We start from the raw sequence: 12173 nt of genomic DNA, 5'->3' as shown, positions 1-12173 counted from the left end.
GTGTTGAGTATTAAGCTGATTCTCCCTCTGTCGAGGCCTGCTCTTTTCTTCACCTTGCGAGAGGAATTCTGGCTCGGGATCTCTGGGTGTTGTTTGACCTTGTGTGACAAATTAATATCAAGAAGCGTTTGTGCTGACCTTACTTGGGGGCGGCGAATCACGTCACAGAATTACAAATTTAAGGCCAACCTAAATTGTATTTGAATGAAAAAAGTATGGTGTGATGTTGGCATAATTAAAAATAGTTGAATGCTACTGATTCCAACCTGAATCGATTATTTTTAGAACATGCTTTATCGTCTTCTGGTGAAAGCACGACAGTGATATATTGAAGGAAATGGCAGGCGTGTCATAATGATGACTGGTCGTCAAGAAGGTCGAGTCGAGTCACGGTTGGCGTGCCACGATTTGAACCACTGATATTCATACACCCAGACATGAGAGGGACACAGACTGGGTAGAGGTTGGCCTGTACATAGATTCGAATTGAAGTATAAGTACACATCCGTAAGATGTTTACGTGTGCCTCCAAGAGAGGTGTAATGTACAGGTTTCAGTGTTGCTGTAAGTCGCTTAATTTTTGTGTGCTAGTCAAGTCGAGACGCCAAACCCCTTTGACTTTGGACGCATAAAAATGTCAAATCGTTACAAATCTGGTAAGCAAATCAAAACTTTTGCACTCCCAAGAAGTGTCTCTGCAAGCAAATTGTAAAAGAAAAGAGAGAAAAAAAGATTGTGTTTTTTTGAAAGCTCCCCTATAAACAAGCGTGAATCATCGGCTTTGCAATCATGCTTCATGCATAAAAACAGCAAGATAGCCTGTCAAGAGATCACGCTAGCTTTAAATGGGATTTGCACTTAAAAAGAAGCGTAAAGAAGACATTCAGTTCACCTTGTTTTCATGCATATTACTGATATGTTACAAAATTACAAACAAGATCAAAATACTTGTTTTAATTGGAGGTGGAAAAGAGGTGTTGTTTTTATTCTTAGACAGTTCTTTCATAAACGAATACACTAGGTCGCTATTTCGATGTTGTCATACAAGGCACTTTTTGCCAGGAGAATTAGAACAGACCCCCCACAAAATCAGTCCTTACAACTCATCCACCGACATTGTTTGAAGAAATTTTGACCACTACTTTTGTCGAAACAAGCATCTTAACATGAAAATTAGGTCCTATACGTAATTCATATTCCTGTTCTCCCTATAATTACATCACGCTTTGCTCATGACTATAGCATTGGAATCTTCATTTGCAAAAAAATCAAATATGTTGAGATTTCTCCCTTCTACTGCTACAGAGGAGGTGGAATGTAGTCGCAACCTATTAATGAAGCTCATAAAACCCCATTACCTGGTTCCTTTAAAAGCCCAGTGAAACAAAGTGATTAAAATTGACAACTTGACACAATCATGCCGTGGAAAAAGGAACTTGAGCAGCCGGAAACTGTGAACAGACCCACCATAATCAAACGGGATAAGCCGGGGAAGATTTCCCTATCTAGAAAATGACCGGTGTGAGGAGTTATTGTGGCGCCACGAGGTTGTATGCTTGAAGGAATCAGTTTTGTGTTAAGTCCCCTCTGGAAATACCATCGCCCTGGTTTGGTGATGAGGTTAGTCCGCTGGCGAGTTGCAAATTCGGTTGCCAGCCGTCAACGGGCGCGAGTGCATGCAAATTTCAACTTGAAACAAACTGCCTCGCGGAAAGGGACTTTGTATGCGAGGCACACACCTTGGCGCGAACTCGACTCGGTGATAGAAAATATACCTCGAGTATGCCAGTTATGCCCCGTGCACCATGTCGTCGTAGACGAGGCTCACATCTGTGAGCTTCGTCCTGAATTATCAGATCGGTGGGCTAGAGAGGGCGCTACATACCCCATCGTTCCCAGGAGTCGAAGTAAGAGCCTAGGCCATGTGCATGTACTGGCAAAGCACGCATCGAAAAAAATGGGCCAAACTGACTTGCAAAAGCGCGTGTCTGGCAACTGAAGAGGCAGAATCATGCAATACGGTGGGCGAATTGTCCCGAAGTCCCACCCTCGTGCAATATCTCTCGCCGTGTGGCTGCTTTAATAGGATGACTAGAATCGAGACCATAACCTAGCACTTCTCCCCACAGGTGCGGCGTAGTGCTGTCCCGTTGCAATAGCATGTTTGTTTTCCTCGGGTCGATCTTGCCTGATTTTCGCCGAACGTGTGCCACCAGCAGCACGTCGTCCGTGCAGGTTTCTCGACAACTCCTACATTACCCAAATCATTTAAGTTAACGGAGAGTCACGACTCTGGTTACTAAACCCGGATCGGTTGATGCTTTTCGCAGAGAAGGAACTACTAAAGTGCCTGTGCAGCTACTGAAGTGGGGGCAATATTTAGACCCCCCCCCCAAAAAAAATGCTGGCTTCGGCCACTTCTGCACCCAAAGTGTGATCACGATATTTGGTTTCTGCTGAAAAACAGAATAAGGACACAGCACTGTATGTTATGATTACTCAAGCTACACTTACGAATCAAATAAGGCAATAGAAATGGCTTCTGTATGCCGTTACTTGATCTATTTCTGTCTTCTTCGTTAGGATGCAAATACCTGGAAACTACCCATGTTGTGAATTTCTTTGGCGTCTCCACAAAAATTACCCCTCTACAGCAATGAGACCCACTCAAAAATTCTGTTATCCCATAGGACGTGAGATTATGGATTGATTCTGGAATTAGGCTGATAAGAAGCTGATATTTAACAGCTAACAATGAATAGTGAGCAGATCTCCTGATGTTTTTCATGATTAATTACCCCCCCCCCATTTCAGCCGAATGTTTGTTATCAGCTGTCTGCGAGTGAAAAGGTGCGTGCGCTGATCTTGCACCAGCCAAATGGCTTTCGTGAAAATGTTTTGAAATGTTTGAAATGACGTCGATAAGTTGAACTCCGCACAAAGCTCCCATCGACAGTAATGCTTGGCATCGATTCTGTCACCGTGTCACGTGCATGTCGGAATGCGAATCAAGAATGAAGAAATGAAAATATCCATTCTTTTGCCCACTCAGCTTTAGGAATTCCAAAGATGGCGCGCAAGCCTCGTTGCAAAGGGCAGGTTAGGACCACGAAAGGCACTTTCTCATGTTGACACTAAGCCAGAGTTGCAGATGCAAACGGGTTTTCCGGGAGGAAAAATTTCGGTCGAAAAGACGACAGTGTTGACGTGACTTTGCCAGATGTCTGCTCTCACTCGTACGCACACACGTGCGAGCGCTGGGATACCACGGATGGCAGAAATAGCTTGCAAATTGTCTCGTCCGTGTTGTCCGCGCAGTGCCGTCATGCCGCGAACAGCCGCGTCTGTCCAAATATCATCCCGGGGGCCCTGACACTGTTTACCCAGGATAAATTAGATTTCGTCAGCTGGCCTCACGTCCGGGCGATCGAGGGGACGGAGTTTTATTTTTGTGGGGGTACGGAGGAGGGCAAGCGCCCACCGAATTACGTTGTCTCTTTTACCAGCCTGGGCCGATATCCCGTCTTAAATATTTGCACATGCATTCTGAGAAAGGATTGATCGGAGATTGCAAAATGTTTCACACGTATACTAGGCCAGGGTCAACAGCCACACAGTAAGCATGTACACCACTGGGATTTCGTAATTATATATTTAAACTGAACTGTAATTCTCCCTGCAGTTCCAGCGACTACGAGACAGGGGACCCTGCCACTTACTAAACAAATCAGGAATGGAGCCTAAATTGTTACGTTACAAACCACCTCAAAAGACTGTTTCATCTGACATCTGAGGGTGTTCATACTATATTCAACCTGCCATGTTTCAATCCACTGATTTGCAAAACTGGAACACGTCTTGAAATCCCGCATTTCTTTGCTCGCCAATTAATGTTGCGCGCGGTCAATTTTACTTTGCATTTTCGTAAATTATTAACCAGGTTTTAGCATGGGCTTAATAAGCCGATCGCAACCAGTAAGTCACATGACTTAAAGTGGGTGTTGAACATCAACAAACACGGCAAAGTGTGTCATAAGTGCTCTTTACCAAAAAAAAAGTTTACAGTGGCTGCGCTTCTCTGACTACTGGTGTGCTGAGTGCTATACAGAAAATTGGCTTTATTTTTTATAAACAATACTTAAAAAAGACCACATTGCTATGGGAGGACGCCACGTCTGTTGATGTTTAATACCCACGCTGTGTCACGTGACGTAGCTGGTGCAATCGGTTTTTAGTCGTTATGACCAGAGGCATAGAATACGATGGCAAAATCTTTCCCACACGATGAAAGTTTTGTCACCACAGTGAGCCAAATATTATCAAAACCGATTCTTTTGCTGTAAGTTTGCCTCCGGTGACGAATCCGGTAAGAGCTTTGATTTTGCTTTCAACCGGTATGCGGGTTCAGTGGTGCAAACACGTTCATGACCGCCTGCTATTCAGGGTCTCGAAAACTAAAAGTGTAGGGTTCTTTTGGATGGGATTCCACCAAGTAACTTTTGAAACAAGCTTGATCAGGATTTTGAATGAAAATGATCCAACCGTCTCTTTGCATTTTGCCTTTTATTTTCTTCTGTTTCTGGCAGTAACTTCGTCGGGAAATAAGCATCGTGGAAGTTTAACTTCTTCACTTTTCTCGTCGATATTGCTTGGTCCATTATTAAGGCAACGACCAACGAGATTTGGCGCCAGAAAACTGCTGAAAGTAAACTCAGTGTCATTGCGGGATCGCAGTTTCATGACGTGCCGCGCTGTCCATTCGTTTATATTGGAGCAACTGGACCCCGGAATGTCAGCCCCAAAATAATCTCGAATGACGGGTATTATGACAGACGCTCTCCTTTGAGTCAATCAGAAAGTGACTGATTCTTGGATGATGGCCTTTTCATGTTGGACTTTGCTCGGTAGTTATTGGCCCCGTTTCGGCCGGAAATTCGCCTTGATGGCCCCGCCACCGAGTGATTTTATCAGCGCGCTTTGACAGATCCCGATCCCGGAGCTCTGTTGATGTTTTTCTTTCCCATGTCGTTTGTCCGAGATTTTCTTAGTTCATTATCCATGGTGCAGCTCTTGTTTGACAGATACGGCTCGGTCATTGAGGATGAAACCTGTCAAAATCTTTCGGCAGAGTTTCATTCTCATAAGAAAGACATGCGGACATTCATGTATTTTGGGCCCAACATCTCTTGGTTTGTGCTACATAAGGCAAAGTGGGGAAGTTAAGCTCAAAACTACCCCCGAGCAATATTTCCAAAGCTGTAAATACACGTTTTCCCAAACATTGATACTTGAACTAAAATAGACAGCCAAATGAAAAGCTTTGAAGGTTGATTTCATTTCTTCCGATGCTCATTTTCTCTTCACAAGTACCTACCTCTTCATGTAATATGTCATTTAAGGTTAAATGTCAACCTCTGTATCTGTACGTTCTTAATACACATGGGGAAGAAGGTATTAAGGATAATTATAAAGTGGTTTATTTCAGTCTTTTCATTTAAATGATCACGTTGAAACAGATGAAAAATATCACTACAGATGGTTCCTTTTCTTTACATTTTTGACAGTGCTATGGATGATGACGAATTGTGTATAAATCTGAATGCTCATGACCAAGCAGTTTCTGTGTGTCTAGAGTTTCGGTTAGTTAGGAATTGAAAGAATTACAAGATAAGTATAGACATGGTTGTCCGAGAAAGATCAAGTGAGACACGCCTTTGAAATTGTCTTCTCCTTTAATACTTCAAGTTGTATCACGTGTGTACAAATGCGCCCTTTGCCTTTGGTTGAGAAAGTCTGCATTTTTTACAACAAAATCCATGACTTGATATTCAAAGAGGTCTATGCTTTTACATTTTTGGTCTTAAGGTTTGCAAGGCAATAATTGCACACAAAAGGTCCAGAAAAAACATACACGACTGACTACATGTTTATTAGGAAATTTTGAGGGCTGGAGACTTCGTCGTCTTGAGTATTGATTGTGTTCTTTCCAAGAACATTCAGAATAGATGACAGAAATTTGGTGTCTGCGTCTAAATGAAATGCCTTTTGCAATGTCTGAAAGGCTGTGTTTCCCTGATCGTGGGCCTGTGATCGGCGACTCGTTTGGCATAAGCTATCCAGGATGAAACGTCGAGCTTAACACACAGATTTTTTTCCACACTGTGATTGCTGGAGTCCAAGTTAAAGTGGCATCCGTTAACGTATCCACTATTTTTAGGAGCGGATAATACCAATTCTGAAATTTTCCTCTAAATATAACGAGATATCACATTTAACTCAACATTTTCAGTGCGCGTTGATAAACCTCTCTTACACCTGATTTGGCTGCTCCCTGTTATTAACAAACGCGGCTTTTAAGGGTAAATGCCACTGTTGGAAGTGTGCCGGTGATACATTATAATCGACTCCAGAAACACGAAATAGCTTGAACAGCGTTGTGTTGCATTGGGGAAAAATAACGGACAAGGGGAGCTCTGTTGATCAACACTCTGTTAATCTGTAGCAGCTCAACACTTGCTATCGATGTAAGCCTCGCTTATTAGGATGGCACACGTTTCACATAATACGTCAATATGTTACCGCCAGGCCTTAAAAAGTGGCATCTAGCATTGAAAGCCACGATTTCTTAACAGCAGTAGAAATTGGACTGGACACTTTTCATGCCAGAAAAGACGGCAATGAATATCTGTCTTCCTCAAACTGTTGTTATCTGGTTTGCCGATTTCCTTCCTTTGTACCGAGCCGTGTGAGGTAGTTTAACATCAAGTGATGTTAAGTTAATTCATGTTTTCGTTTTTTTCATTTCTTCGTCGGGCTTAGTTTTCTAACTATGAAACACAGGAATTTGATAGAAGCTGGATTGTGAATTGTTAAACCTGCAGTTAATGGAAAAAAAAACTGATGAGAAAATTGTTATTGAATACTTTCAAGACCAAAACAGATTCAAAATCACGAGCACGATGCAAGTATCTCGAAACACTCTTTGTCGTATAAGATAAACATTATATTATTTCAACGATTATCAAAATAAGCCATCACCGATAATTGCGTTTATTATTGCTGATCATTTTAAACACCACGGCCGTACGTCAACTTGGTATAATCGACTGTCGTGAGGCGTACCGGTATGCTATTAATAGCCTCCCTGAATAGACCGCAGATCCTAAGCTATTTGTCAACCTTGTCTGTCGAGCGAATGCTAGAAAGTCTGCGGACAAAATCAACGTGGCAGATTAAATTAAGGCCATCACCATTTAGGGCTTCCCTTTCTTTTTTCCCTTGTTTTCAAAATCTGGTTCGAGCGATGAGCGTTGCAGGGCTCTTTGAAGGAAGCGTCGATTGACAGAGTCTGGGCTGCGCTAGGGTCGATGGTGAACTGCCGCGTGTGTGTGTGCCGCCGACTCAGTGTAGGTGGGAACGCGCCGAGAACAAGCCGCTGGAAAAATTTTAAGGGTTGATTTTGTTTGTCTGGTACAGGATAACGAAGTCACATTCATTACTAGCTGGTTCCTTTGTTTTTTTTGGGGGGGGGGCTTGCTGAGAGAAAAGTGAACACGTAGCTTAGAGGTCCTCATATCCCAGATTCCGTTGGGTTAAACATTAATAGTTTGTTCTGAAATTTATTATGAGATAATAACAGTAAATTATGCTTTGTGTACTCCCACTTTAGTTATGGATAATACTGGGCCGTGCATCTTTATAAAGGCTTTGTCATATTTTGAATGATATCAAGGACCGTGACAGGTTTTGAACAATGGCATATGTTTCCACTTCTGTTCCTGTCCTATTTGATAGGATATCTCCAGAAACAGTGTGTACCACAAAATGTCTCGATATCCTTCCGATCATCACCATTTACAGCTTTGAAAAATTCTTCAACGCTTGGGAAAAAGTCAGCGATCACAGACATCGCCTTGAGCCCTGAGCTTTTTGGAAATCCAAAAAGTGGCGAACGAAAGGGCGTCACACACTCACGTGCCAGAATTAAGCTTGAGGACTAACCTCTTAAACGTGCCGCAGGAGCTCGAACAAGTCACGTTTTTAGAGCACATACATGTGACCCAGCCTATCAAAATGAGTCGGAAAATACGAGAGCCTTTTTGAGTTAAAGGACTGTAAAATGATCTTGCAGAAATTAAATTAACAGTAGATTGTCTGCCTCAATAACTTAATCGTTTATTTTCTTCAGGTTGCCGAAGGGGTAGTACATCAAACAAATATCTCAGTTTTTTCTCATGAAAGGTAAAATGCTCCTACTGTGAAATGGCCTTAAGATTCATTTCGTAGGAGCCAGTCACATAATGGTATACTGTCGGCAAATTCACGTTGGTGTTTGCTGAGTATGAATAAACTGGCCCTGGAGAGGCGGTTGATTTCGAGGAGAATTCAGCATTCTAAATTTGACTGCGTTTTCCAATACTTTCCAATTTAGAAAGCTTGATGTGTCCTCCGGACTGGGACACCACACTGTGCTGGCCGGCTACTCCTGCAAACTCCTCCGTCGTCTTGAAGTGCCCTAACCTCGACTGGTTCGACCCCGATGGTAAGCACATCATGAACTGGGGATCAAAAACTTTGAGGGGTGTCGAAATTATTCTATGAATCCTAAATCGTGCCTTGCATATTATACCATCTTTAGGTGGAAACCGTATTTGTTTTTATTTCAAATGTTATTGTGCCCTTTTGGTGCAGGTTAAAGCAAAGAGGTACAGACGGAACTCGCTCAAAAGGATCCACTCACTGTTGTATACCAGTGGTCTGTGAAAAAATGTACCTTGCCTATCCACGACAATGTTTGGATAGATTGACACGATCTCTCACTTTTTCGAGTAAGTCGCAGATTACTAAGGATGGGGTCAAACTTAACTTGGTCTCTGATTGATGACGTGACTGATGGTGATGCTACATCACAGAATAGTTTGACCAATCACAGATGGCAAACCAATATTATTTGACCAATCACAGATGGCAAGCCAATCATTATCTGGTATATTTTCGTCCTTTATTTCCCACTCTGCACCACAGCCAGCCTTTCCCGTTTCTGTGGCGCGAACGCAACCTGGGAATCGGGAGGCACTTACAGAGATTGCTTCGTCCACAAGAGTATTCCCACCAGGACACCAGACTATGACGACGTTTCCGATGAGAAAATTGATGTAAGAGAGCCAAGTACCTAATCGTCCTGTGGAATGTCTGTCAATAAAATGTTTTGACGAACTAAATATGTTCACAGAAACCTAGTATGCTTTCCAGCTGTACGTATTTAAGCTTCGTATAAGGACTTGCTCGTCAACCCACAACGCATGCAACGCATTTTATTAACATCAAACATGAAACTGGCATGAATTTAAGGTTACTGTTAAGTCTAGCTTATTTCCCTATTGTTATTTCAGTTTTATTTAGAAGTTCTCCAAGGTGCCAATTTCATGCGATTAATCGGCGTCTGCTTGTCGTGGGTTACACTGGTGGTGGCGCTATTGATCTTCTCAACCTTTCGGTGAGTAAACTAAAAACATGATTTTGAGAGAGACTTTGTCCGTGTTGAGCACAAACCAGAATAAGTGTATTCTTGATATTTCGATAAGCTTACCTTTGATACCTCCCGCCATCGTCTTGTGATCGGTTCCCTCCCGGTTCCATACCGTAGTTCACGTTAGCCTTCTGTCATTTTTTTTCATCTTAATTCTCTTTTATATTTGTGTTGTATATCTTGTATTATTGAGTCGTGCCTCTTTTCATGAAACCTGGACTTTAAATCTCTCGTCTTGCCTTGTCCTGTCCAACACCGCCAAACCGAGCTTCATCTCTGGATCTTCTACATCGCCAAGTCGTTTCTCGTTTAACGATTTCCACCATTTCGTTTAACAGAATGCTTATCATGTGGTCTTTAATTCCCCGTGCCAGTTTCGCCATGTAGGTCTGATCCCCTTGGTCCTCACATCTAATCTCGTCGACCAATTTCGTACCAGGAAGCACATCTGTTAGCACCGACATTTTTTTGGGCATAATTTCATCTCTGTTCTCGTCATGCTTTATTATATTTCCCTTGATTTCCCTGTCTTCTACTTGGTGTCTTCCTTTATCACCTTATCAAAGTCTTTTCAAATTGCAAGGTTCTCCTCATTTCATACCAAGTGTAGTCTCATTCTATTTCTCGCTGCTGCTCATCTTGTCGTCATTCTGCCTCATCTCCAATGAGATTTTTGCTTTCATCTGAGCTTAATCGAAACGGCATATCTTTAGTTAACACGACAAAAAGTGGTGATAAATTGCCACACATTGCAGTGTATACAATATCTATCAAATGCCCGTCCTGTTCATTCATCAAACGGTAGCAGTGTTGTAGTATTTGCATTGTAGGTAATTTCGACAAATCCATCTCGTGGAGCATTTCAAAACGCCCAGAGTCCCATTGCATCCTCAGTAAGGTCCCCCCAAGGGAATGCCAATGATGGTGTATTTTCAGGATGGCGACTGTTCCCAATCCGTCTTGCCCCAGCCGATTAATTTCAAGCCGGCCGTATGGACTGTACGGATGCCTTTTCGCTACCCGGTTGTGTTCTGAACAAATAGTGCACCGCGTGCGAGACCGTGCACTTCTCCTCGTCCCGGGGAAAAAAAACGAGTCAGTGACAGCTGAAGTGGTGCGAATCTTTGTGCCAGTCTTTGTGTTCGTCCCGTTTCTGTCTTCGCGGGCCCGTCAGCCCCTCCGCCTGTTACGCTTCATCATCCCCCTACGCTTTCATCATTTTCCCTGCTTCGTCACGGCTCGTCTCTCGCTCCCCCTTGCTTCATTTTCTTCCCCCAGTCGTATGAATAAACAAGAACCACAGGATGAAAGTAAGAGGGGAAAAAATCCGCAGCCTGTCGTTTTCCCGCGGAAGACAAGTTGCCCTCGAGGCACTGTCTGGATTTGAAGGAGATTTTATATTTAGGAATGTAAAGTGAGAGAGAAGAAGTACAGGAACCGGGTATGGATTAGAAGGGTTCCCTACTCTAGTCGCTGGCTGGGCCTTAGAAGCAGTTTCACTTCCGAGATCGTATCCACCTTGAGCAGAAGCACCCCCTCTTCGGTTGGAAAGCCATGTGGATGGGGAGTGTGCAGTTTGGTGGTGGCGACGCGTACGCAACACATGCATCTCAAAGTCGTTTGTGAACCAGCGAGGTGGAATTCCTTCCAAAGGAGCCTCCGTTGGTGTGGGAACATCGCGCCTTCTCTGGGTGCCTTTTGGGGCCCATTAAATCCCAAAGTTCCCCATGTTTGTAAAGAACGATTGCTTCGATATTCCAAACTTAGCAAATATCAGAATCTCTCTTAACAGATGACAGATGTGCCTCAGACAGACCTAAGTAGACAGAAAGCCTGGTACACCGAGAAGATGAGAAACGTATGTTTTGGGAGAGTAGACCCCACGATTTACTTTAAACTTAAACCAAAGTTGTCATTTAAGATTGGTCGAATCGAATCATTTTAAAATCAAATCTTGCACTTGGATGAAAAAGAAAGCGGTATGGACGCTTAACACCGAGATACATTACAAAGAGAGGTGCGCCTACCTAGGGATAGTTGCAGATGGGCATGATTTGAATGATAACGGTCAGCTGCCAAGTTGACTGGTATGACAGAACTACTGTAATAGAGCCGGCCCAGAATTTGACAAGTAGCCCGTTTCAACCCCCCCCCCCGGAATCCCCCGACCCCCACTTCTGAGGTCGCCAACGGGGCTGAGAGGTACAGGCCCCCGTCGCACAAGACCTCAGGCGGCCTCGTTCAACGTTGATAGGGGTAACGCATCGCTCTCAGCTGGAGAGATTGGCTTCTGCGAACTGCACGCTTCTTGCCCCCTTCGCTATCCCTTAACCGTTGTTTGTAACTACCGAGGTCCTAATCCCCGGTAATTAGTACCTCTCAGCGCGCTTTCTTGTGACAGCATCTTGGGCAAGTCATCCATTTTCTTGGAGATTCTTGCTTTGACTAGCAACCAGTTTATCTGTGTCACCGCCGTCGAGTCGAAATGGAGATCGACCTCTTGCTCGAAGCAAATACTTTTTATTGCCAGATCTATTCCATTTAAAAGAAATAAGAATTCTCGAATTAAAGAACGGGTAAGACTGAATAGATTTTGGAGTTGCATAGTCACGCCAAGTAGTGGATACACCACTCCAGCCCAGTC

The 12173-nt window shown here is 43.4% G+C and overlaps 1 protein-coding gene across 2 annotated transcripts in view; it reads left to right on the top strand.

The window, feature by feature from the left end:
* The window catches only part of LOC110973564 (PDF receptor-like), a 76526-nt gene that overhangs the window by 44518 nt on the left and 19835 nt on the right, over window positions 1-12173 (top strand). For both annotated transcript variants that reach the window (XM_022224464.2, XM_022224463.2), the window contains exons 3-5: window positions 8432-8542; window positions 9025-9155; window positions 9393-9496. In XM_022224464.2, coding sequence (XP_022080156.2) covers window positions 8432-8542; window positions 9025-9155; window positions 9393-9496 — 346 coding nt within the window. The remainder of the gene's footprint in view (window positions 1-8431; window positions 8543-9024; window positions 9156-9392; window positions 9497-12173) is intronic.

Source organism: Acanthaster planci, linkage group LG17 (assembly GCF_054643075.1).
Source record: "Acanthaster planci isolate LZ-2023a linkage group LG17, COTS_SCS, whole genome shotgun sequence".
NCBI classification, from domain to species: Eukaryota; Metazoa; Echinodermata; class Asteroidea; order Valvatida; family Acanthasteridae; genus Acanthaster; species Acanthaster planci.
The sequence above is the reverse complement of the archived record's forward strand: the minus strand, read 5'-3'. Positions and strand labels throughout refer to the sequence as shown.